This window comes from Nematostella vectensis, chromosome 3, assembly GCF_932526225.1.
Source record: "Nematostella vectensis chromosome 3, jaNemVect1.1, whole genome shotgun sequence".
Lineage (NCBI taxonomy): Eukaryota > Metazoa > Cnidaria > Anthozoa > Actiniaria > Edwardsiidae > Nematostella > Nematostella vectensis.
The window spans coordinates 20,276,360-20,303,850 of NC_064036.1; the positions used below are offsets into that span (position 1 = coordinate 20,276,360).

At 41.9% G+C, this 27,491-nt stretch overlaps 1 protein-coding gene and 1 long non-coding RNA gene across 4 annotated transcripts; one reads left to right on the forward strand and one right to left on the reverse strand.

Moving 5' to 3' along the window:
* Window positions 1-27,399, reverse strand: LOC5504143. Of its 3 annotated transcripts, XM_048724602.1 has the most exons (29): window positions 27,203-27,399; window positions 25,974-26,093; window positions 25,218-25,253; window positions 25,014-25,061; window positions 24,906-24,947; window positions 24,706-24,765; window positions 24,351-24,433; window positions 21,523-21,564; window positions 21,268-21,340; window positions 20,843-20,869; window positions 19,915-20,409; window positions 18,703-18,846; window positions 17,997-18,434; window positions 17,356-17,468; window positions 16,772-16,830; window positions 16,537-16,679; window positions 15,518-15,649; window positions 14,925-15,191; window positions 14,564-14,671; window positions 14,235-14,246; window positions 13,945-13,971; window positions 13,511-13,531; window positions 13,140-13,160; window positions 12,989-13,063; window positions 12,535-12,693; window positions 12,029-12,185; window positions 11,123-11,561; window positions 4,189-4,456; window positions 1-821 (listed from the first exon to the last, which is right to left on the reverse strand). In XM_048724602.1, the coding sequence occupies exons 1-29, from the start codon at window positions 27,270-27,272 to the stop codon at window positions 511-513; spliced, it is 3,990 nt and encodes a 1,329-aa protein (XP_048580559.1). In that variant the 5' UTR covers window positions 27,273-27,399; the 3' UTR covers window positions 1-510. The 3 variants fall into 3 exon arrangements, with proteins under 3 accessions (XP_048580559.1, XP_048580560.1, XP_048580561.1); XM_048724603.1 differs by lacking the exon at window positions 20,843-20,869; XM_048724604.1 differs by lacking the exons at window positions 19,915-20,409; window positions 20,843-20,869 and having other exon boundaries at window positions 27,203-27,397.
* Window positions 21,900-23,786, forward strand: LOC116611822. The gene is made up of 2 exons (XR_004293677.2): window positions 21,900-22,165; window positions 23,106-23,786. It is a non-coding gene; the product is annotated as an uncharacterized LOC116611822 (long non-coding RNA).
* Window positions 27,400-27,491: the final 92 nt, after the last annotated feature.

The following is a 27,491-nucleotide window of genomic DNA, read 5'->3' on the forward strand; positions in this document are numbered from 1 at the left end:
CAAGTTGACAATCGATTTATTGCTGTTTCTCTTATATAATACAAGTGAGGAAATCATTGAATGCTTTACAAGTGCTGGGAACCAGTCTACCTGTCACTATGGTAACCTCGTTACCATGGAGTCATACTGTACCTGTGTTGCTATGGTTACCCATACACATTTCAGCAGCTAATATAATGTACATGCTAAGGAACAAACCAACACTTAACACTTACAAATAGAAATCGCTGCGATCATAAATGATGCCAGGATTTTCTCGTTAAAAATGTCAAATCCCCCTAGAGCTGGAGTCGCCGGGCTAAAGGAATAAATTAGCCCCTTGTTGTAGTCAAAAGTAGCACTTTACTTGGAAAGCTGAAAATCTTTGAAATTCAAATAACGTCCATGATTGCAGATCCCTCCGTGCTGCTGATCTATATATTCAGTTCCGCAATGCCCTCCACATCTAAGATGGGTTGGGTTGCCTTGGGCCAAATAAATGCATCATCTCTCAGCATAATTTCGTCCTGTTCAGTGCGATTTCCTGGAGTGTTTCTTTGTCTGCTTGTGTAAGCTGCGTCTTTTTTTCTTGTGTCCCTCTTGCACGTCTGTATTCCTCTTGAAGTGTTCTTTCAAGATACTAGGCAGGCTTTCGACCTCAGCCTTTGCCTCGGCCTCTATGACTTCGCGTCTCTTTCTGAGATGTGCCTTGACTTTTTGGACGTCGCTTAGAGTGACTGGAATATCTAGGATGGCTTTCTCCGCTTCGCTGGCCTGGGGAGCGACTGCGGCGTGCGATTGTCCGTACTCACTTAACACACCCTTGAGGGTCTTAAAGAACTCTGTCGAGTGCAGAATTGCAGGTTCAAAACTTTTTTTGCAATAAAAGTCAACAAGGACAACAGCAACATGCTCAAGGATAACAGCCCTACCTGCCCACTTACAGAAGGATAACTGCCCCTCCTCAACAGCAAAGGGATAACTGCCCCTCCTCAACCGCTAAGGGATAACTGCCCCTCCTCAACCGTTAAGCGATAACTGCCCCTCCTCAACCGTTAAGGGATGACTGCCCCTCCTCAACCGTTAAGGGATGACTGCCCCTCTTCAACCGCTAAGGGATAACTGACCCTTCTCAACCGCTAAGGGATAACTGCCCCTTATCAACCGCTAAGGGATAACTGCCCCTCCTCAACCGCTAAGGGATGACTGCCCCTCCTCAACCGTTAAGGGATGACTGCCCCTCCTCAACCGCTAAGGGATGACTGCCCCTCTTCAACCGCTAAGGGATGACTGCCCCTCCTCAACCGCTAAGGGATAACTGCCCCTCCTCAACCGCTAAGGGATAACTGCCCCTCCTCAACCGCTAAGGGATAGCTGCCCCTCCTCAACCGCTAAAGGATAACAAACCCTCCTCAACCCCTAAAAGATAACAAACCCTTTTAAACCCCTAAAAGATAACAAACCCTTTTCAACCCCTTAAGGAAAAAAGAGCCTCCTCAACCCTTAAAAGATAACAGACCCTCCTAAACCCCTTAAGAATAACAGACCCTCCTCAACCGCTAAGGGATAACAGACCCTCCTCAACTCTAAAAGGATAACAGACCCTCCTCAATCCCTGAAGGATAACAGACCCTCCTCAACCCCTGAAGGATAACAGACCCTCCTCAACTCTTAAAGGATAACAGACCCACCTCAACCCCTTAAGGATAACAGATCCTCCCAAACCCCTGAAGGATAATAGACCCTCCTCAACCCCTAAAGGATAACAGACCTTCCTCAACCCCTAAAGGATAACAGACCCTCCTCAACCCCTTAAGAATAACAGACCCTCCTCAACCCCTTAAGGATAACAGACCCTCTTCAACCCCTTAAGGATAACAGACCCTCCTCAACCCCTTAAGGATAACAGACCCTCCTCAATCCCCACAGGATAAGAGATCCTCCTCATAACCTTAAGGATAAGAGACCCTCCTCAACCCCTTAAGGATAACAGACCCTCCTCAACCCCTTAACGATAACAGACCCTCCTCAACCCCTTACGATAACAGACCCTCCTCAACCCCTTAAGGATAACAGACCCTCCTCAACCCTTTAAGGATAGCAGACCCTCCTCAACCCCTTAACGATAACAGACCCTCCTCAATCCCTATAGGATAAGAGATCCTACTCATAACCTTTAGGATAAGAGACCCTCCTCAACCCCTTAAGGATAACAGACCCTCCTCAATCCCCACAGGATAAGAGATCCTCCTCATAACCTTAAGGATAAGAGACCCTCCTCAACCCCTTAAGGATAACAGACCCTCCTCAACCCCTTAACGATAACAGACCCTCCTCAACCCCTTAACGATAACAGACCCTCCTCAACCCCTTAAGGATAACAGACCCTCCTCAACCCCTTAAGGATAGCAGACCCTCCTCAACCCCTTAACGATAACAGACCCTCCTCAATCCCTATAGGATAAGAGATCCTCCTCATAACCTTAAGGATAAGAGACCCTCCTCAACCCCTTAAGGATAACAGACCCTCCGCAACCCCTTAACGATAACAGACCCTCCTCAACCCCTTAACGATAACAGACCCTCCTCAACCCCTTAAGGATAACAGACCCTCCTCAACCCCTTAAGGATAACAGACCCTCCTCAATTCCTATAGGATAAGAGATCCTCCTCATAACCTTAAGGATCAGAGACCCTCCTCAACCCCTTAAGGATAACAGATCCTCCCAAACCCCTGAAGGATAATAGACCCTCCTCAACCCCTAAAGGATAACAGACCTTCCTCAACCCCTAAAGGATAACAGACCCTCCTCAACCCCTTAAGAATAACAGACCCTCCTCAACCCCTTAAGGATAACAGACCCTCTTCAACCCCTTAAGGATAACAGACCCTCCTCAACCCCTTAAGGATAACAGACCCTCCTCAATCCCCACAGGATAAGAGATCCTCCTCATAACCTTAAGGATAAGAGACCCTCCTCAACCCCTTAAGGATAACAGACCCTCCTCAACCCCTTAACGATAACAGACCCTCCTCAACCCCTTACGATAACAGACCCTCCTCAACCCCTTAAGGATAACAGACCCTCCTCAACCCTTTAAGGATAGCAGACCCTCCTCAACCCCTTAACGATAACAGACCCTCCTCAATCCCTATAGGATAAGAGATCCTACTCATAACCTTTAGGATAAGAGACCCTCCTCAACCCCTTAAGGATAACAGACCCTCCTCAATCCCCACAGGATAAGAGATCCTCCTCATAACCTTAAGGATAAGAGACCCTCCTCAACCCCTTAAGGATAACAGACCCTCCTCAACCCCTTAACGATAACAGACCCTCCTCAACCCCTTAACGATAACAGACCCTCCTCAACCCCTTAAGGATAACAGACCCTCCTCAACCCCTTAAGGATAGCAGACCCTCCTCAACCCCTTAACGATAACAGACCCTCCTCAATCCCTATAGGATAAGAGATCCTCCTCATAACCTTAAGGATAAGAGACCCTCCTCAACCCCTTAAGGATAACAGACCCTCCGCAACCCCTTAACGATAACAGACCCTCCTCAACCCCTTAACGATAACAGACCCTCCTCAACCCCTTAAGGATAACAGACCCTCCTCAACCCCTTAAGGATAACAGACCCTCCTCAATTCCTATAGGATAAGAGATCCTCCTCATAACCTTAAGGATCAGAGACCCTCCTCAACCCCTTAAGGATAACAGACCCTCTTCAACCACTTAAGGATAACAGACCCTCCTCAACCCCTAAAGGATAACAGACCCTCTTCAATTCCTATAGGATAAGAGATCCTCGTCAACCCCTAACGGATAAGAGATCCTACTCAACACTTTAAGGATGAGATCCTTCTCAACCCCTGAAGAATAAGAGATCCTCCTCAACCCCTAAAGGATAACAGACCCTCATGAACCCCTAAATGATTACATACCCTCCACAATGCATAGAGGATTACAGACCACTAAAGGATAACAGCCCATCCGACCCCTAAGGGATTATTGACTTTTCCCAGCTACATCCCCCCTTTTCTTTAGAGGGTCTTCTATCCCCCTTATGGGATAGCAGATTTTTGCCTGGTACAAAGGGACAGCCAAAAAGGCAGCAGACAATTTGAGCACCCCTTAGGGATAGCAACTTGTGTTTAGCAGGTCTAGCACCGAAAGACTTATTTACGTTTAGAAAAACTTACGTTTGATTTCGGTCTTTAATGTGTCTTCGATGATCTTTCTGACCTTCACCTCCGCCTCTGGTAGTTGATTAGCTGGTAGTTTATTGTCTGGTTCCTCTAACTTTTTTATGGTCTTTTCCTTCAGTGCGATCATCGAGTCGCGAAGAGCCCCAAACGGCTTTTCACTCTTCAAGATAAAGATCATATCATCGTCCACCGTCTTTTTGACATTTGCCTCGGTGTTTTCCTTGATGGAATCCACTTTGCTGTCATCTAGCCAGATGTTTCTCTGCAAATAACCAATTGTTTGTTATCCCATTACCACAACACGAAGAAAGGGACAGATATCACAACACGAAGAAAGGGACAGATAAACACAATATGAAGAAAAGGACAGATAAACACAACATGAAGAGAGGGACAGATACCACAACAAGAAGAAAGGGACAGATACCACAAAACGAAGAAAGGGACAGATACCACAACACGAAGAAAGGGACAGATACCACAACATGAAGAAAGGGATAGATAAACACAACACGAAGAAAGGGACAGATACTACAACATGATGAAAGGGATAGATACCAAAACACGAAGAAAGGGACAGATACCACAACACGAAGAAAGGGACAGATATCACAACACGAAGAAAGGGACAGATAAACACAATATGAAGAAAAGGACAGATAAACACAACATGAAGAGAGGGACAGATACCACAACAAGAAGAAAGGGACAGATACCACAAAACGAAGAAAGGGACAGATACCACAACACGAAGAAAGGGACAGATACCACAACATGAAGAAAGGGATAGATAAACACAACACGAAGAAAGGGACAGATACTACAACATGATGAAAGGGATAGATACCAAAACACGAAGAAAGGGACAGATACCACAACACGAAGAAAGGGACAGATACCACAACACGAAGAAAGGGATAGATAAACACAACACGAAGAAAAGGACAGATACCACAACATGAAGAAAGGGACAGATAAACACAACACGAAGAAAGGGACAGATACCACAACACGAAGAAAGGGACAGATACCACAACACGAAGAAAAGGACAGATACCACAACATAAAGAAAGGGACAGATACAACAACATGAAGAAAGGGACAGATAAACACAACATGAAGAAAGGGACAGATGCCACAACAAGAAGAAAGGGACAGATACCACAAAACGAAGAAAGGGACAGATACCACAACACGAAGAAAGGGACAGATACCACAACATGAAGAAAGGGACAGATAAACACAACATGAAGAAAGCGACAGATAAACACAACATGAAGAAAGCGACAGATAAACACAACATGATGAAAGGGATAGATACCAAAACACGAAGAAAGGGACAGATACCACAACACGAAGAAAGGGACAGATACCACAACACGAAGAAAGGGATAGATAAACACAACACGAAGAAAAGGACAGATACCATAACATGAAGAAAGGGACAGATAAACACAACACGAAGAAAGGGACAGATACCACAACACGAAGAAAGGGACAGATACCATAACATGAAGAAAGGGACAGATAAACACAACACGAAGAAAGGGACAGATACCACAACACGAAGAAAGGGACAGATACCACAACACGAAGAAAAGGACAGATACCACAACATAAAGAAAGGGACAGATACAACAACATGAAGAAAGGGACAGATAAACACAACATGAAGAAAGGGATAGATACCACAACATGATGAAAGGGATAGATACCAAAACATGAAGAAAGGGATAGATACCACAACACGAAGAAAGGGACAGATACCACAACATGAAGAAAGGGACAGATAAACACAACATGAAGAAAGCGACAGATAAACACAACATGAAGAAAGGGACAGATACCAGAACACGAAGAAAGGGACAGATACCACAACACGAAGAAAGGGACAGATACCACAACACGGAGAAAGAGACAGATGCCACAACATAAAGAAAGAAACAGATACCACAACATGAAGAAAAGAACAGATACCACAACACGGAAAAAACATACCACAACATGAAGAAAGGGACAGATACCAGAACACGAAGAAAGGGACAGATACCACAACATGAAGAAAGGGACAGATAAACACAACATGAAGAAAGCGACAGATAAACACAACATGATGAAAGGGATAGATACCAAAACATGAAGAAAGGAACAGATACCACAACACGAAGAAAGGGACAGATACCACAACACGGAGAAAGAGACAGATGCCACAACATAAAGAAAGAAACAGATACCACAACATGAAGAAAAGAACAGATACCACAACACGGAAAAAACATACCACAACATGAAGAAAGGGACAGATACCAGAACACGAAGAAAGGGACAGATACCAGAACGCGAAGAAAGAGACAGATACCACAACACGAAGAAAGGGACAGATACCACAACATGAAGAAAGGGATAGATAAACACAACACGAAGAAAGGGACAGATACCACAACACGAAGAAAGGGACAGATACCACAACACGAAGAAAGGGATAGATAAACACAACACGAAGAAAAGGACAGATACCACAACATGAAGAAAGGGACAGATAAACACAACACGAAGAAAGGGACAGATACCACAACACGAAGAAAGGGACAGATACCACAACACGAAGAAAAGGACAGATACCACAACATAAAGAAAGGGACAGATACAACAACATGAAGAAAGGGACAGATAAACACAACATGAAGAAAGGGACAAATGCCACAACAAGAAGAAAGGGACAGATACCACAAAACGAAGAAAGGGACAGATACCACAACACGAAGAAAGGGACAGATACCACAACATGAAGAAAGCGACAGATAAACACAACATGAAGAAAGCGACAGATAAACACAACATGAAGAAAGCGACAGATAAACACAACATGATGAAAGGGATAGATACCAAAACACGAAGAAAGGGACAGATACCACAACACGAAGAAAGGGACAGATACCACAACACGAAGAAAGGGATAGATAAACACAACACGAAGAAAAGGACAGATACCACAACACGAAGAAAGGGACAGATACCACAACATGAAGAAAGGGACAGATAAACACAACATGAAGAAAGCGACAGATAAACACAACATGAAGAAAGCGACAGATAAACACAACATGATGAAAGGGATAGATACCAAAACATGAAGAAAGGAACAGATACCACAACACGAAGAAAGGGACAGATACCACAACACGGAGAAAGAGACAGATGCCACAACATAAAGAAAGAAACAGATACCACAACATGAAGAAAAGAACAGATACCACAACACGGAAAAAACATACCACAACATGAAGAAAGGGACAGATACCAGAACACGAAGAAAGGGACAGATACCAGAACGCGAAGAAAGAGACAGATACCACAACACGAAGAAAGGGACAGATACCACAACACGAGGAAAGGGACAGATACCACAACATGAAGAAAGCGACAGATAAACACAACATGATGAAAGGGACAGATACCACAACACGAAGAAAGGATAGATACCACAACATCAAGAAAGGGACAGATAAACACAACATGATGAAAGGGACAGATACCACAACACGACGAAAGGGACAGATACCACAACATCAAGAAAGGGACAGATAAACACAACATGAAGAAAGGGATAGATACCACAACATGATGAAAGGGATAGATACCAAAACATGAAGAAAGGGATAGATACCACAGCATAATGGAAGGGACAGATACCACAACACGGAGAAAGGGACAGATACCACAAAATGAAGATAGGGACAGATACCACAAAATGAAGAAAGGAACAGATAACACAACATGAAAAAATGGACATATACCACAACATGAAGAAAGGGACAGATACCACAACATGAAGAAAGGGACAGATACCACAACATGAAGAAAGAAAGGGACAGATTACCACAACACAAAGAAAGGGACAGATACCACAAAACGGAAAAAGGGACAGATACCACAACATGAAGAAATGGACAGATACCACAACACAAAGAAAGGGACAGATACCACAACACGAAGAAAGGGACAGATAAACACAATATAAAGAAAGGGACAGATAATGAAGAAAAATGAAGAAAGGGACAGATACCACAAAATGAAGAAAGGGACGGATCCACAACACGAAGAAAGGGACAGATAAACACAATATGAAGAAAGGGACAAATAATGAAGAAAAACGTAGAAAGGGACAGATACCACAAAATGAAGAAAGAGACAGATACCACAAAATGAAGAAAGGGACGGATCCACAACACGAAGAAAGGGACAGATAAACACAATATGAAGAAAGGGACAAATAATGAAGAAAAACGTAGAAAGGGACAGATACCACAAAATGAAGAAAGGGACAGATACCACAAAATGAAGAAAGGGACGGATCCACAACACGAAGAAAGGGACAGATAAACACAATATGAAGAAAGGGACAAATAATGAAGAAAAACGTAGAAAGGGACAGATACCACAAAATGAAGAAAGGGACAGATACCACAAAATGAAGAAAGGGACAGATGCCACAACACGAAGAAAGGGACAGATACCACAAAATGAAGAAAGGAACAGATACCACAAAATGAAGAAAGGGACGGATCCACAACACGAAGAAAGGGACAGATAAACACAATATGAAGAAAGGGACAAATAATGAAGAAAAACGTAGAAAGTGACATATACCACAACATGAAGAAAGGGACAGATACCACAACACGAAGAAAGGGACAGATACCAGAACGCGAAGAAAGAGACAGATACCACAACACGAAGAAAGGGACAGATACCACAACACGAAGAAAGGGACAGATACCACAACATGAAGAAAGCGACAGATAAACACAACATGATGAAAGGGACAGATACCACAACACGAAGAAAGGATAGATACCACAACATCAAGAAAGGGACAGATAAACACAACATGAAGAAAGGGATAGATACCACAACATGATGAAAGGGATAGATACCAAAACATGAAGAAAGGGATAGATACCACAGCATAATGGAAGGGACAGATACCACAACACGGAGAAAGGGACAGATAAAACAACACGAAGAAAGGGACAGATACCACAACATGAAGAAAGGGACAGATACCACAACACGGAGAAAGGGACAGATACCACAAAATGAAGATAGGGACAGATACCACAACATGAAGAAAGGGATAGATACCACAACACGAAGAAAGGGACAGATACCACAACCATGAAGAAAGGGACAGATACCACAACATGAAGAAAGGGATAGATACCACAACATGAAGAAAGGGACAGATAAACACAACACGGAGAAAGAGACAGATACCACAACATGAAGAAAAGGACAGATACCACAACATGAAGAAAGGGATAGATACCACAAAATGAAGCAAGGGATAGATACCAAAACATGAAGAAAAGGACAGATACCACAACATTAAGAAAGGGACAGATAAACACAACATGAAGAAAGGGATAGATACCAAAACATGAAGAAAGGGATAGATACCACAGCACGAAGAAAGGCACAGATACCACAACACAAAGAAAGGGACAGATACCACAAAATGAAGAAAGGGACAGATACCACAACATGAAGAAAAGGACAGATACCACAACATGTAGAAAGGGATAGATATACCACAAAATGAAGAAAGGGACAGATACCACAACATGAAGAAAGGGACAGATAAACACAACACGAAGAAAGGGACAGATACCACAACATGAAGAAAGGGACAGATACCACAACACGAAGAAAGGGACAGATACCAAAACACGAAGAAAGGGACAGATACCACAACATGAAGAAAGGGACAGATACCACAACACGAAGAAAGGGGCAGATACCACAACACGGAGAAAGGGACAGATCCACAACACGAAGAAAGGGACAGATACCACAACATAAAGAAAGGGACAGATACCACAACATGAAGAAAGGGGCAGATACCACAACACGGAGAAAGGGACAGATCCACAACACGAAGAAAGGGACAGATACCACAACATGAAGAAAGGGATAGATACCAAAACATGAAGAAAGGGATAGATACCACAGCACGAAGAAAGGCACAGATACCACAACACGAAGAAAGGGACAGATACCACAAAATGAAGAAAGGGACAGATACCACAACATGAAGAAAAGGACAGATACCACAACATGTAGAAAGGGATAGATACCACAAAATGAAGAAAGGGACAGATACCACAACATGAAGAAAGGGACAGATAAACACAACACGAAGAAAGGGACAGATACCACAACATGAAGAAAGGGACAGATACCACAACACGAAGAAAGGGACAGATACCAAAACACGAAGAAAGGGACAGATACCACAACATGAAGAAAGGGACAGATACCACAACACGAAGAAAGGGGCAGATACCACAACACGAAGAAAGGGACAGATCCACAACACGAAGAAAGGGACAGATACCACAACATGAAGAAAGGGACAGATACCACAACATGAAGAAAGGGACAGATAAACACCGCATGAAGAAAGGGATAGATACCACAGCATGATGAAAGGGATAGATACCACAACATGAAGAAAGGGACAGATACCACAACACGAAGAAAGGGATAGATACCACAACATCAAGAAAGGGACAGATAAACACAACATGAAGAAAGGGATAGATACCACAGCATGATGAAAGGGACAGATACCACAACATGAAGAAAGGGACAGATACCACAAAATGAAGAAAGGAACAGATAACACAACATGAAGAAAGGGCCAGATAGCATAACATTAAGAAAGAGACAGATACAGAGGAGTATAGGAACACCAATGTCTTTTCTGTCAAAATGTGATCTAACTTGAAGAAATAACCACGAGAATCTATGATAAAATATCCACGAGAATCTATGATTAAAAATATCCACGAGAATCTATGATTAAAAATATCCACGAGAATATATGATTAAAAATATCCACGAGAATCTATGATTAAATATTAACCTTCTGTGCAGGTTCTTGTACGTGTCGCTTCTTCCTTTCAGTTTTGGTTTTTTCTTCTTCATCATCCTCAACGTCACGTGCTCTTCTCCTGAGCACCACATCTCCCTCGGGAATGGAGCGTGTCTTTCGCTCCACAGTTTTCTTTCCCTTGTCAGCCTTTTTCGTGGCTATTGTTGCCTTTTCCTTGGGTTTATCAGCCTTAGAAACGGGGTTCCTTCCCTTTTTTGTAACTTTGTCTTCCTTTACAGCGGACTTTTCTTTCTTTTTCTTGGGTTTATCCTCAGTTACTGCGGGTTTCACAGTCTTAACCGTGGACCGTGTTTCCTGGGGTTTGTCGTTCTTTGAATCACCCACTTGCTGGGTTACCTCCTGAGGTTTGTTATCTGAGGCTTTTTTGGCGATTTTCTCGCGACGAATGGAAGCTGGTGTCTCAACCGATCTGTATTTGAAGTATGGTATTATATAAAACTTTAAATTATATATAAATCATAAATAAAATTAAGTATTATGAGGTATTACTGATTTTTTCTATTGATTGTGCGTTGTAAACTAATGCATATTAATTATCATGAAAAATACGTACACTCTAGCTTCGAATATACTAGGCAACCATTATTGGTATTGCTTTAATTCTGATGTAATTTTTTCATTCTAACAATAAATTTCGCACAGTAAGCAAATGTACAGTGACAAAAATATTCTAAGCAAAGTTGTTTAACACTTACTCGAGAAAGATTTACAGTCCATACTTCTTTTACGATTTATTTTCTGCGGCTTCCCCCTTCCCCCACCCTCCGTGCTCTGTTTGCCATCAAGGGATTAGAGCAAACTAACGGCGACTGTCTTTTTTCTTCTTTCGCAAATAAGGTACATAACTGATAGAATTATTGTTATTATGAGCCGCACCTGGCCGCCATGTTTCTGGGTCCATCAAACTCTTCCTTGTCCCAGGAGACGATGTCTCGCTTACGGCGGTCCTGCTCTTTCTCCTCCTTCTCCACAAACTCGCCATCGCCAGACTCGTCAATCACCATGCGGCGGTACTCGAACTTGCGCGCATTGCCTAGCGGTATACCATCGATTAGAATTTATATAAGCGTAAAAAATCTAAAGAATTATGTAAAGCAACTAATCAAAAAAAGTGTGTGGTTGTTTGATTTTCGAATTGTTCGTGAAAATTAGTGTGGTCTCTAGAAAAAAAAGCCAATACGCACAAACGGTTGTTTTAGTAAGCCACATAAAATTTAACATTACTCGTTATTTATTAATTATTTTCTCGGTGATCATGACCTGCTTCAATGCTACCGGCTTTTTCCACCTACACGAAGCCCCCGCCCCTCTCCTTCCCCCTGCTACCGGCTTGTCCACCTAGGCACTCCTCCCCGACCCCTCCCCTGCTGTTCTTGACTTACTCTTGTCATCCTCTTGGCTGTCCACATCACGCCTCCACTTCCTGTCATAGCCCCCGACGTTCCCGAGGAAAGCGACCAGTAGATTTCGTCCCTCATCCGCCTCTGCCTCTCGCTTCTGGATGTCTCGCTCCTTTTCTCCGTTCATCAGCTCTTGTGCAGCTAGACAGAGAGTGAAAAAGTATGAAGTGCTAAGTACAAAACACAAAAAGGCAGACCCCCTGTGGCGGGGGGTAGGGGGATGGGAGTTGATAAAGGATGCCGGACATGATGTTTTGTTATTCAAAATAACTAGACTGGCTTTCAATTTTCTCTTTTTTCAGAAAAAAATAAAAGGGGATGGGTGGGTAACCCCTGTATTCGTCCTAAGCCCCCACCCTTCCCACCTGTATCCACTACTGAACTTATACATAATTGTTTGCACAAACCAGGGTAGAACAGCAATATAGTGGCTCACCTCCAAGTGCGGCCACTGCATCAGATTTGTCTTTTTCGAGCTCGGAGTCCACCATTCTCTTGCTCTTCCTGCCCTCTGCGCACAGAGTGACCATGTTCAGCAGGGGTCATACAGTTAAAGTGCAACCAAGTTACGTCAAAAAGATACTCACGTGGTAGAAGCTTCTTAGCAGCTGAAAACACAAGTGAAATGTTTTGGTAAGGTTATATACACGTGGAATATCCTAGTTATAGTTACTCACGTGATATACACGTGGAATATCCTAGTTATACTTACTCACGTGATATACACGTGGAATATCCTAGTTATACTTGTTCACGTGATATACAAGTGGAATATCCTAGTTACAGTTACTCACATGATATACACGTGGAATATCCTAGTTACAGTTACTCACATGATATACACGTGGAATATCCTAGTTACAGTTACTCACGTGATATTCACGTGGAATATCGTAGTTACAGTTACTCACATGATATGCACATGGAATATCCTAGTAACATTTATTCAATTACGTACCTTTCAGTGCGGCCTCGGCAGCTGAAACAAAGCGAACATGTATTATAATATAACCGGAGAGAGACTCTTTAAATAATCAACGGAACACCATTCGTAAACAGGCCCGTACCCAGGATTTTTCTTTGGGTGAGGGGGGTGCGTAATCCGAAAAAGTTGACCTATTTTTTCCGGGGGAGGGGGGGGGGGGTGAGGGCGTGAGTTTTCTGATAAAGATCTGACCACCCTCTAAAGAACAATAAGGGGATGGATTTTTTTATTCCGTTTCAAAAACCGTTTGACATAATTCGCTTATGCTTTATAGTTTTATCTAAAAATAGCACGTCTATTGAGAACCGAAATTGGACTTTTTGCCTTTTTTTTTGGGGGGGGGGGGGGGAGTGCAAACCCCCTGCATCCCTCCTGGGTAAGGGCCTGTATAAAGCAAAAATAGTTACCTTTCATGAGATGGTTAGCTACATCAGCTGGGTAGGTAGAAGGACCGATTATCAGTTAGTTCATAGTTAGTATAGTATATGTTATTATAGGATAACATATAGCTTGCATGGAAAGCCCTTATGTAGGGCCTATTCTTACACTTCCTCCCCTCCCCTCCAGACACGCACGTACATGTTGTGAACAAAGTATTTGTAATGGTGGTGTTACCGGCCTCTATCTCAATCTTTCCTCCCCCCTAACAGATACTAGCACATAAATGGCGTGCACAAGAGGTATTTGTAATACTTACCATGTCCGGGTCCTGAATAAGTTGATGTGAATGTGGATAATAGCAAAAAAGTAAAAGCGTTAGACATGAGCACAGATAGGAGGGAGTCACACATTGTCTACATGTAGTCTCTTACACGGTCATCACCATCATTAGCCTCATGATCATTTGTATCATCAACACTTTGTCGTCATTATCATGATCAATATCATCAGCACTTTGTCATTATCATCGCCATCATCATCATCAACAACAATAACAAAAACCTCATCATAATCATCACCATCGCCAATTCAACCTCATTCATAATCAACGCTGCCACCATCATTATCCCCCACTATCTCGCTCACCGTTAAGCTTCTTGACGGCATCCTGCTCACCAGAATCATCATCGTCGTCGTCATCATCGTCATCATCAGGCTGGTTGGCAAACTCGGCTAGTTGGTGCTTTTGGCCATCTTAAAAAGAAACAATACTCAATCCATAGGCCACAAGGAACAGTCTTATAAAAAGCTGATCGCGACTGTATAGAAAGTGTTGCTGAAAAAGATAACATACATTATTATTAAATCAAGTCCACGGCGTTTCTTTTCAGGTTATCAAAGGTGTATTGGGTTTCCTGTGGCTCCATTTTTCCAGTCCATCTAGTATCACGGCTGACCACAGGAATCCCAAACAGAGCGCCGAGGACAATTATTTCCCCCGACATACCGATAGAGTAGATAGAGTTATGCCAGAAAGCCCCACAGTGTCTGTTCTTGTCTCCGTAGCAGCGGCTGGAGCACTTTGTTATGCTAGCAGCGCCGTAATTGCCGAACCTGTTACCACAGAAGCAGAGGTAGGCGTACTGGAGACCAGCAAACTTGTACCCTGCGAGCTTGCACCGACCGACACACCATTCAGGGGTCATGTCGAACTTGGAGAAGCGCACAGGCAAATCACGGTCGGGCATGCGGTCCCTGTAGCAACCCTGGAATGCTGAGAAACGAGCAAGGAAATAAGCGTCTTTGTAACAATCCATGGGGAGACGAGCAAGGAAATAAGGGTAGAAACCCTGAAACGTTACGAGACGAACATGGAAATAAGGCAACAGCTCTAGGGCGAGAAAAGAGGGGCAATTAGGGTAATGAGGTGATGTTTGAATCGTACACCATATTCTCGCAGAAAAAAAAAGGTAATGTATACTGTATGGATACTTATAACATTGTTCTTGGTTAAACTAGTCTTTTGCTGATCCAACTTGCGGTTGGTTACCATAGAAACGTGTTACCATGGAGAAAAAATATCATGGTGACAGGCATTACCTGGTGAGGTCTCGTCCAGAAGTTTGTGCTTGCTCTGCTTCTTGGAAGGCTTTTTCTCTTCGGCCACTGGCGAAGGCAGGGTGTCAAGCTCCTTCTGGCTCGGGATGATGTTACGATGGGTGTGCTTCAGTCCTGAAAACACACAACGAATAAAGATTAATGGCATAAAGGTAATGATTAGAGAGAGGGGCATAAAGTTAATAATTAGAGAGAGTGACGTAAAGGTAATAATTAGAGAGAGTCACGTAAAGGTAATGATTTGAGAGAGTGACGTAGAGGTAATGATTAGAAAGGGTGGCGTAAAGGTAATGATAAGAGAAAGTGACGTAAAGGAAATGATTAGAGAGAGTGACATAAAGGTAATAATTAGAGAGAGTGACGTAAAGGTATGATTAGAGAGAGTGACGTAAAGGTAATGATTAGAGAAAGTGACGTAAAGGAAATGATTAGAGAGAGTGACATAAAGGTAATGATTAGAGAGAGTGGCGTAAAGGTAATGATTAGAGAGATTGAAGTAAAAGTAATGATTAGAGAGAGTGACGTAAAGGTGATGATTAGAGAAAGTGACGTAAAGGTAATGATTAGAGAGGGTGGCGTAAAGGTAATGATTAGAGAGAGTGACGTAAAGGTAATGATTAGAGAGAGTGACTTAAAGGTAATGATTAGAGAGAGTGAAGTAGAGGTAATGATTATAGAGGGTGGCGTAAAGGTAATGATTAGAGAGAGTGACGTAAAGGTAATGATTAGAGAGTGTGACATAAAGGTAATGATTAGAGAGAGTGACGTAAAGGTAATGATTAGAGAGAGTGTCGTAAAGGTAATGATTAGAGAGGGTGGCGTAAAGGTAATGATTAGAGAGGGTGGCGTAAAGGTAATGATTAGAGAGAGTGGCATAAAGTTAATAATTAGAGAGAGTGGCGTAAAGGTAATAATTAGAGAGAGTGTCGTAAAGGTAATGATGAGAGAGAGAGCGATGTAAATTAATAATTGAAGAGTGACGTCATCCATTGTTTACGTACCATCTCTGAGAAGGGTGGAGCTGTAGACCGGCATGCTTTGTAGGTAGTTGGCATTGATAGCGCGTGACAGGTAACGCAACGCACCGTTCTCTGCTTGCGTGAACTTGAGTGTAAAGCTGGCTGTGGTCTTCATGTCTTCCTCGCTACAAAAGAGAGATCCAGTTCAACCATGATCTCAATTGATTGGGTGCCTCTTGGTATAACGTTTTTGTAGTCAAAAGAACATGGATCCAACCTGAATCCGGTGATCTTGGCTTTCACAAAGTTGGGGTCGGAGCTGTAGACATCTTTCAGCTAAAAAAAATAAGGTTTGTATGACAATAATTCACAAGGTTAACTTGTGGTGAAGTGAGTAAAACTCGATAGCTCACAAGGTTTACTTTTGGGAAAGTAAGAGCCGATAATCCACAGCGTTTGTTTGTGGGGAAGTGAGCAATACCTGAAAATCCACAACGTTTGTTTGTGGAAGTAACTAATACCTGATAATACACAGTGTTTGTTTGTGGGGAAGTGAGTAATACCTGATAATCCACAGCGTTTGCTTGTGGGGTGAGTAATACCTGATAATCCACAACGTTTGTTTGTGGAAGTAACTAATACCTGATAATACACAGTGTTTGTTTGTGGGGAAGTGAGTAATACCTGATAATCCACAGCGTTTGCTTGTGGGGTGAGTAATACCTGATAATCCACAACGTTTGCTTGGGGAAGTGAGTAATTCCTGTTAATCCACAACGTTTGCTTGTGGGGAAGTGAATAATAGCTAATAATCCACAACGTTTACTTGTGGAAGTGACCAATACCTGACGTTTGACTTACCGCCTTTTCAACCTCGGCTTTTATGATCTTATACTTGGTTGAGCCACGCTTGCGGTAGTCCGGATGCCAATTTTGCTTGAAGCGCAGAGAAGCTTTGATTTCGTTATTTTCATCTGTGGGTACCAGAGCACATATAAATGCTAGCATCAGGGCTATCAATAAAATAATATATATGTTTTTTTACCAATGTTATCGCGTATTTGGAGGTATATGGATTTTTAAAAAAGTAGAATGAAAAGTCTCTATGACGTTATAACCGAGCTAAATCGAACTAGGATAACGTTAGCGCTTGAAAATCTTAGAGGCAGAAACATCCCCAAAGCTGGCTTTTCAAAAAATAAAGAAAACGGAGACGGACAAGAAAACGGAAAAGAACAAGAAAACGGAGACGCACTAGAAAACGGAAACGAAAAGAGAGCGGAGACGTACAAGAAAAGGGGGACGAAAAGAAAGCGAAGACGGACAAGAAAGTGTAGACGCAAGAGCTAACGCGCTCTCATATAATAAACGCAAGCGTCTATACCTATCTTCATCGCACTAATTTATACACGGGCTATAAGCATCTGTAGTCTCCGCTTCCTTAGCTTGAGTAATAAGGCCTTAAAAGCCAGAATAGTACTTTAGAGAAGAAAGACTACCACCTGTGGGCCAGTCGAGGAAGACCTTGCACCTCTCCTCAGCGTACCCCTCACAGTCGCTTGGAAGCGGCTCGAAATTTTTAACTTGTGGCTGCTGGTCGAGGGTGGCTTCTTCATCAGACTGAGAGGGGAGTGGTGACAAGGCGTACGGGTTTATCTGAGGATACTGGGGTGCCTGTGGTAGCAGGGGAGCCTGCGCTATTGAGGGCTGCGGTGCTGAGATGCCGATATGCGCAGGAGTCATCTGAGGACCCCCAGGGGAACTGAAGCTGAATGGCGTGATGTGGACGGTTGCGCCAAGAGTGTTGAGTGTCACTGGGCCGTAAGCTTCACCGTTCTTTGCGGTTTCCATTTTCACTCCGGGAAACCCTTTTCCTTTTCCCTTTTTACCTTTGACGAATTTGCCTCCAGAGCTAGGCTCCATGCCTTCTCCTTCGAAACCTGCAAAAAATGGCTCTTTAAATAAGCGAGGAGCTGTTTCTTTTAGCTACCACTTCACTGGACTTTCGAGCCCAGTGCATGAATGCCAGCCAAAGAACTCAAGCGCTTGGCGAAAGGGGGTTACGGTAATTTGAAAGGAAGAAAAAAAAACATTTAAAAGGCGCCAATTGATGAAGGCTGTATTATATTTTAAACTGGAATTTTTCTCACAAATTTTAGGCGCGAACTAGATGCGCAAATGATAGCGTAACGTAACATCTTAACATACCTACACCGTCGGGACCATTGGCGGTCTTCCTGTGGTGCATCCAGTGAGGATGCTCGTACTCAACCGCTTTCTCGGACCCAGGCCCCTCGTACACATACTCGTGGTCGATCTCGGTGGGATCGATGGGATCTCTCTGTTTGGTGACTGCGCGAAGCGGAATAAATGAAGTAAATAAATAAATAAATCTAGCATTTCAACAGTGTCACTCGATACGTTTCGCACAATATAACTCGATAGCTAGAGCTATAGCTGACATTATATAATTTAGAATATTTTACTTGACCATTTCAACTTTGAATTGTATGGCGGCTCTCTTTATGGCTCTTAGGGAACTTAGGTTAAGTAATAAGATACAATTTGTGACGATCATAACATAATATAAAACATTTCCCACATTCCTAGAAACGCTGTTATGTATCCGTCCATTATATTTTTGGATTAAACAACTCGTTTGCTGCCGTATATGATCTCTCTCAGATCTTTGTGTTTTCGCCGTTGAAAAAGGCCGATAAATTTCAAGCTTCGCTGTCGAACGGAAAATCCTGCTCGCGGATTGGTGTAGCCTGAGGTTAGCGCTCAGGACCGAGGAAAACCACGAGCTTTTCACTTCTAGGTCTTGTTCAATTTATAATTTGCTTGCACAGCCTTAATTCGTGGGAACATCGAATAAGGCATCAGGTCTTCGGTTCTGTGTATTTTATCGAGGATGGTTGATGATGGAGATACCGTAATTAATAGTACATATAGGTATATAACAGAAAGCAAATATAGAAAAGAAGAAAAGACGAATCCGGAAGAATCATTTTGTGCAACTTTCCATTCTATCTATGGCGTGCCTTATTACTTGGTACCAGGGGCTCGTTAGTACTTATGAGCCCCTGAGGGTACACACTCGGCACACACTCGGTAAACAATCGGCACATACTCGGTACAAACTCGGTACATACTCGAAAACATTCGGTACACACTAACAAATAACGCATAACCTCAGTGCTAGTTCCGAGCATACCCCGAGCTCAATAGTCGCACATCATTCAGGTCAGCGCACAAACGACAAATGTCAACAAAAAGTAATTGTTATGTTATTAATCAAGGAGTTAGGGCGTGGTTAGGCTTACGTTATTGTTACGTAATACGTCAAGGAGTTGGGCGTGGTTAGGCTTACGTTATTGATACGTAATAAGTCAAGGAGTTGGGCGTGGTTAGGCTTACGTTCACGCATGCCACTGCCGGACGCGTCATTCTCGGTATCGTGTTTAAGGCCATGGTGTGCCCCATGTTGGTGGTGTCGGAGATTACTCATAGGGCGTGGTCTTTCCATGGGGTTAACTGCCCCTGGGTACTGCCAAGGATAGATATTCTGAGGTGGGAGGATGCTCCCATAGGATTGTGGGTATCCTGGAGCTTGTGGGTACCCGGATGTCGAGTACTGCGGGGTGCACCCAGGCGGACTGCAGGGGTTCTGGGGCGTGCACGAGGAAGGCAAGCAGGGAACCTGCCCGGTATATGGAGGGTATGATAGCTGTTGCGCCATTTGCATGCCTCCCGTTGTATCGATTTTCGGAGGGTGGGAGATGATGCGGCAGTTGATGCCTGCGACGTTAATATCGTAGCAGCGAGTTTCGTAGAACTTGTTCTTGGCTGCGGCATCGGACAGGGCATCATCGCTTTGTTTCTCGCTTTTATTCGTCGGGGCGGGAGCACTGTCTGAGCAGTCGAGCATTTGCAATTGGTGGTATGGCAGCGGTTAGAATGCATTTGCGCAAGCGTGAAAAAATTAGTGTTATTCAATCTCGTTCCAAGAGCCCACTACCTTTATGCCAGCAGCTTGCTTGCCGCTGACACAAAGGTACGTGGGCTCTGGGAACGAGATTGATCAGTGTTATTAAAACTGTGCGCCCAGAATAAGCACAAACAAACGCGCTTAAATCAGTTATCTGAAACAGTGCAGTTTAAACCAACCATTGTATTTAAAATTAGTTAAAAGGGGACCGCTTGAAAAGCTTGACCTTAATCACTTAATCCCAAAAGTTTCTTATTTTTTTGTGCGTATTTGTATCAAGCTAATGTTCTATCCATATCATCAAAAATAGGGGCGCGCAGTTCATCAAGTTGTTACATCAGCAAAGCGTTAACTAACCTGATAGTTTCATCCCTCCTTCATCGCCTAGCAACAGCGCGACAATTTTAAAGTGCAGTGGTTAGTAGTGTTAATATTCTTTTAGTTTCTATTTAGTTGCATTTTCAGTTTAGTCATAGGCTTTTAAAAATAGCATACAGACTTGTAGACAGGTTTGCTGAGTATGGTGTCTAGGAAAATGACTTAAATCTGGCGGGTTTTCATTAAAGAAAACCATTGTTTGGCGCCTATCAGAGGTTACAAGGTTTTGGTTTTATTTCTTTTAGTTTGATTGCGTAACCCGAATAGGTGCGGGCGCTCACAAAGGTACCGAGTATGTACCTTTGGGAGCGCCGGTCAAGTACGCTAGATCCTCGAGCATGATGGGTTACGGGACAACTATTTGTTACTGACTTCTGTATAAATCTACTCAGGCTTTGACTTACCATTGAATATCTGTTTGGTAACATAGTTCTCGAAGTCTACCATGTGGTCCAAGCTTTTCTCGAACTGCTTTGGCTGAAGCGAAAGACAGATTCTCCTTAACTTGACAATTTACTACTCCTGCATATGACTAGCTAGAACAAGACAGAACAAATTGGCGCGAAAACTTTGGGTTCTAAACCAATCAGCACACGGGACTTAATGCAACTTATCAGCGCTCTCGACCAATCAGCACCAAGAGGACCAATGCAACTTACTGGCTGGCTGACGAGCCACTCGACGAGATTTTTCATTTTATCCTGAAATGGCAAAGTCAATAAAATGGCAAAGTCAATATAACAAGCATCAGCCTCCAAAGACATCAAGGAAATTCACCAGGCAAATATAAAAAGTTAATGTGAAACCTCGGACCATTTTTGTTTTCAATTTGACTATAAATATTATCTTTTTTGTTATAGCTCATTATAGAGGAGCTAGCGCGTAGCCACATAGGTATAGAGAAATGGTCTAGGCCCCAAAGGTATAGAGAAATGGTCTAGGCGACTCAGTTTTGGTGGTCAATGACGTCATTTTCGTGACGTCATTTCCGTCACAAGCCCCAGCCGCTATCTGCCCCTCGCCCCAGGCCTCCAGAGCGTATTCCTGCCCTAAAAAAACCCCACAAAACCCGACTGCGAACAAGCTGAAAATTGTCAAAAAGAAGTACTATTAAAAAGATTCATTCTTAGAGATGTTAACCACGAAAATGACCTTTCTAGTTATGTCTAAAAAGCGTGGTATTAAATGATTTTTAAAGTTTTAAAAGAGTAGAGTCCTCGAGTCAAGTCAGCTGGAATATAAGAAAGGCACAAAGATAGAGACAAATGCTCCTATGGTTTGTTGTTGAGCTGGCGGACGCAGGTAAGTTGGCATAGTGTTTTAAAGTACCGTATTTAGGTACTAGCGAAACGAGCTGTCGGAGTTTTTTTGTTTTCAAACTTTGATCACCTTTTTATTGTTTAAGTTAATTAATACCCCAGGCTGAGGGAATACGCATACTTGTAAGAGGCTGTATTTATTAAGTTCTCTATAATCCGCCATTAGTGCCATTCACCAATATAGGAAAATAATAACGATTCATGAATAAAATGAATACTGTATAATAGAGATAAAACCAGTCATTCATTCAATGAATGTGACCAAATTCTCATAAATATGAACAGAAAGAAATAGAAAGAAATTGAGAACTGGTTTCCTAAAACCCTAAGTATTAGTTATTAGTGAATTTGAAAACACTTAAATCGACTATGCGCTATTTTAAAATTTAAATTAAATGTCTTTGAAATCTGGTTTGATTCTAGAAATAGGTGCATATATAGACTAGAACTAGAACCTTGAGGATCTGTTATTACCTAAAAATTGTGCCTTATTGAAAATTATGTTTCATTTTTTTCCAATATACAGTACCACCTGACAATACTTTGCATAACCCTCAGTACCTCAATGTTTTCTTACAAAAACCTCAAAACGTTTTGTTTTCTCAACTGTCACATATCTCCATAATTATGTTATTTGGCCTCAAAGTAAAATTTAGATTTCACATTTAGGTTTTTTGTAGAGGAGCAATTTGCTCAAAAGCTATACTTTTTTCCCTTCTACTGCTTTCCCTTTAAAAGCCTTATCAACCTCTGGCTCATCAGCTTATAAATCTAATAAAACAGCAGAGTTCATACATCCATTCTCTGTTATGGATACCATTTTAGGAAATTTAATGTTTTTTTATTTTCAGGTTTATAAAATTAGGTTATGTATGAATTTTTTATCCTCAGGAAATTTTACAGTTTTCTACAAACGTTTTCAGGTTAATCTCAGCCAAGATTGTGAAAACAAGCTGCAGACTCGAAGGCATGACCCAGGGAGGGATGTACATAAGGTATTAATGTAGCTCACCAAAAATAAACAAAAGTAATAAAAAGAATAAATAAAAAGTTTTACAAATGGAAAAATTGTTAAAAAAATAGTAGATACCTGCATACAATAACTTTTTTCCAAGTTAGCCTGACAGGTTCTTGTATAATATTAGCCTGACAGGTTCTTGTATAATGTTAGCCTGACAGGTTCTTGTATAATGTGTGCTTTAAGACATTAAGGCTATTTGGGTTCATAAATAGGCTCTTGATTTTATATGAAGATATTATAACAATGACTGGTAGAGTAATTGATGTAGATTAGTTAATTATAACATAAATAGGTCTCCTTTATTTTCCAGAAGATCATATTTAGAATATTTTGTGGTGTTTATTTATTGTTTTAAATTTTGAAGATAATAGAAAAGCACCCATTTTTCTGTGAGGAACTTCTGTGAGGTTCTAATTTTGTAATAAATATTTCCTCCCTTCAAACCCAATGAAAGCATAGATGTATTTTGCTTAGTTATTTTGCTGTATCAGTTATCTATATACAATGATACATAACAACTCCCTTTTCTCTATAGTTAGTTAATGATATCCTGAGTATTGTCAATAAATACCTACTAACGTTAGTGTGCCTTTTTGTAGGGGGGATACATACACGTGTATGTAGAATGTTGTTTAAGACCTTTGTTTTTATATCTTTGTTCGTAAATTATGGTCTTCAGGGGGAAGGGAAGAAATGCTGGCTCCGCTTTTAGGCAGTGCCTAAATCTATATATTAATTATTGTAATTTGGTTGTTGTTGTTTTACGGAGGGCCACAAGCTTGTAAGTGTATCGCACTTTTAAGTGTTACCCACTTAAAATAAGGATACTGCTAATGCTGCTTCTTTTGTTACGTTAGAAATGCTAATCGGGTTGCGGCTAAATCATGAATACTCTGAGGGCCACGGTGTACTCGACAACCCGCCAATATAGGAGAGGCTAGCTAGCCTGGAATACATCACAGGAATCTTTATGGTTCTCTTGGTTACACGCTCGGAAAAATCATAGAGATTCGATCCTTGAGCGCGGGCCACGGGAAAGTTAAAATCGCAGGCGCAAACTAGACGCGTAACTGATTACGCGGTACCTTTAAAGGGAGTCATCATTTTTCCATTTGGAAAGCATTAAATAACTCGAGGTCTTACTCACGTCTTTTGGGCTTCGTTTCTCTTCAATTTTTTCTTTCTCTTCTTCTTGGGGAGAGTTTATTGCGCTAAACAGGTTTTCTAGCTCTAAAACACAAACGGACATATAACAAACGATATCACATATTCAGAGAAGGCAAAGGGAGTCTGATGCACGAAAAGCAGTCAATGGTAAGAGAGAAGAAGAAGAGATAAAAGGTTATTGTCTTCAGTTAGTTTGATGACTTATCTGTTCTTTTTAATCGATCGCTCGGGGAGTGGTGGTCGGGTATGAGAGAGGTAACGAAAATGGTGGAGAGGGCGGGGAGGGGGGGGGGGTGGTTGGCAGGAAGAAGGCAGATTTATGAAAAGGATGCTACCTGCACGATCAGCGTCGGATATCTTGGAATCTCCCTTCCAATCGTCACGAATGATAAAACCTTTAGTAAAAGGGAAAAAATCAACCTGTATCCTGCATTTATTCTCGCCTAATATGTGATGTGGTTATTATTTAATTGTGTAGATGTATGATTTTTCTACAACTACTTCTGACAATCAAGTGGGTATCACATGACAGTACCTTTGTTATCGGCGCCTTTATCATCGTAAGATCTCTTTTGCTCTGTGGAAACAGGAAAATTGTTTGAAATCGGAGAGTGGAAGTGTTTTTATGACTTAAATATCTTACCGGATTTTGTTTTGCCAGAGCGCGACAAAAGAGCTTGAAAGAACTCGTCTGTGGCAAAAACAACACGGATGAGCTACAGGCGACGAGGACACGATCAAACACGACACGGATAACGACACGGAAAAGCTACAAGCGACGAGGGCACGATCAAACAAGACACGGATAAGCTACAGACGACGAAGATCAAACACAAAGCGGCCTCACCTTCCTCCGCAGCTCTTCTTTTTCTTTGGAATTTTTCTAAAAAAAAAGGGGAGGAAGCCGTGGGACCTCGAGAAATTTCCGAGGTGTAAAGGGGGAGGGGGGGGGGCTTCGAAAGTGTATGGATTTTAAAAAGGGTGGTCACTTATTTCTTTGGGTGCCTATGTCTTTTATTTAAAATTAGTAAGAAAACTTTCTAATGCTATAAGCGCTCATTTTTCGTCATCGAAAAGCCTTTTTGCATCATATATATCATCTGTGCCTTCACCGAATCAATATTTCAGCAGATTTTTCCCGTCCACTTTCTGACCACCTTGCAGCTAATCTCTTGCTCGCGTTCCTTCGACATTGTCGTTTGCGTTCCTTCCTTTGCTCCTTCTTTCTTCGGTTTTCTGGACGGGTGGGGGATAGGGAGGGGCACCGAAAATATGGGGGAAGCATAAGGAGGGGGGACGTAAGAAGTTTACTTTCATAAAAATCCTCCCCCACCCCCTCGGGAAAATAAATGAACTTTCCCTGAGTACAAAAGTTGAACAGAATCTACAATAATAAACCAGAACAGCAAATCATTTTGTTATTATTTGTAAATATTTAGTTTTCCCTGTTATTCTGATACTCTTTCTAGGGGTTTGAGTCCTTTGTTTTTGTAAGGTGCAGAGCAAACTAGCCAGCACCCAGCCAGCTGTGATCAGGAAGGGGAAAATGTTTGCGCGCGCGAGAGAGCGCGGTGCGGCAGGTTGTCGCGCGTGAGAGGCTTACCATCGGATGACCGCTTCTTGTGCACTCTTTTATGTCTTGCTGGCTCCTCCTCCTCCAAGTCTGAGCGTAAAACACGAATCAGAGTCTTTTCTGAGTCGTCTTTAAGCGAGTGTCGGAAATCTAATGGAAAAAGGTTAAAAATATTTGATGAATGTTTTTTGCGACACTTTAAATAATTCTCGAATCAACAAATCAATACCGTTTATGGAGATGAAAGTCTCAACACGGCAAGATAAGTCACTAATAATATAAGTCACACTTCTCCTATCTTCTTTCGTTGGTAATACTGAAAAAAGAGCTTAGCACAATATACTGAAAACTTTAATAGTAGAATTTTTTCTTTCTAGAACAATATCTGGCTTTGCGAGTTTATACTCAGTATAGCCCTCTATTATCTACGCTCTCTTGTTTGTGGAGTGTTAAACAATTCATTCAATAGTTTAAACATAGACAAACATAAACTTTTAGTTTACTGGAGCGAGTGACGCGACGTGCTTAACCTATGATTTTAGCTATATTTTTGATGCACGAGTTTATTTCTAATCTTACTTCCCCTTCTTTACCGAGTGTTCCCCTTTTCATTCTTTTTTGTACCATAAATCGGCGAAATAGAGCACATTACGAAAAACAAGCAGTAAGGACTTGTTAGAGTGAGCGTTATCATTCCGTTTGATTTACTTGCTCAAAATATAACATTGTCAGTCTTCATCTGAAACAAAATGATAAAAATAAAACATTTATACCCTTTTTTGGTAACTAAGGTCATAAGATCACCACTGATGACTGCAAATGGGTGTGATCTCAGTTTTTTTTTGCGCTTTGGTCGCCATATAGACGCGCTAACAACCTTGATTTCTGTTATAACAAATAAAACACTAAAGTACAATTAAAAAGCAATATAAACGGCTCAATTGTAGGGAGAGTCCTTATTTTTTTTATACATTTAGCGTTTGACATTTGTGATTATTCACGCATATACACTTAACAGGTAACTAGGCGGCCGATCACCGCAAAACTAAGACTCGCCGCACATTTCCAACCAACTCCATATTACTATACGAAACACACGGTGCCACATACAGAAGTATTACAGTGATATGCGGTGGAACAGACAAGTTCGATGCGAGATTTAGATTTGAGATGAAAGTAGTGCGATTAGCTCATCGTCCTTAAGGGACTCGCGTTGTTTCGCACTACTAACTTGCTAAATACTAACTTATATTACTTACGATCAGAAGGCCTTGCGAAGCACACAGCTCCCAAAAACCCTAGGGCTAAAATGCCCAGCAACAAACGCATAGTACAATTTGTATAAAAAAACCTATTACTCGAGGAACTACATAAAAATTCGGGCTTCAGCCATCAGAGGTGCTCCTTCGGATACCAGTCGAGTGCATGCTGTGATTTGATTGGTCCAAACACCAGGAAACCGATTTGTTTATCAATATTGACGAGTCAGAACTGCGGTGGGAGACAGGTACTGAACGCTGATTGGTCAGCATCAATGATGTAATCAAG

What these genes read in the sequence shown, in the direction of transcription:
- LOC5504143 (XM_048724602.1), bottom strand. Translation starts at nt 27,272, where the DNA reads ATGCGTTTGTTGCTGGGCATTTTAGCCCTAGGGTTTTTGGGAGCTGTG. An exon ending in AAGCCGAGGTTGAAAAGGCG is followed by an intron (nt 16,831 to 17,355) that starts GTAAGTCAAACG and finishes TATTTTTTTTAG; the next exon opens with CTGAAAGATGTCTACAGCTC. An exon ending in CCCAGAAACATGGCGGCCAG is followed by an intron (nt 11,562 to 12,028) that starts GTGCGGCTCATA and finishes CTTCAAATACAG; the next exon opens with ATCGGTTGAGACACCAGCTT.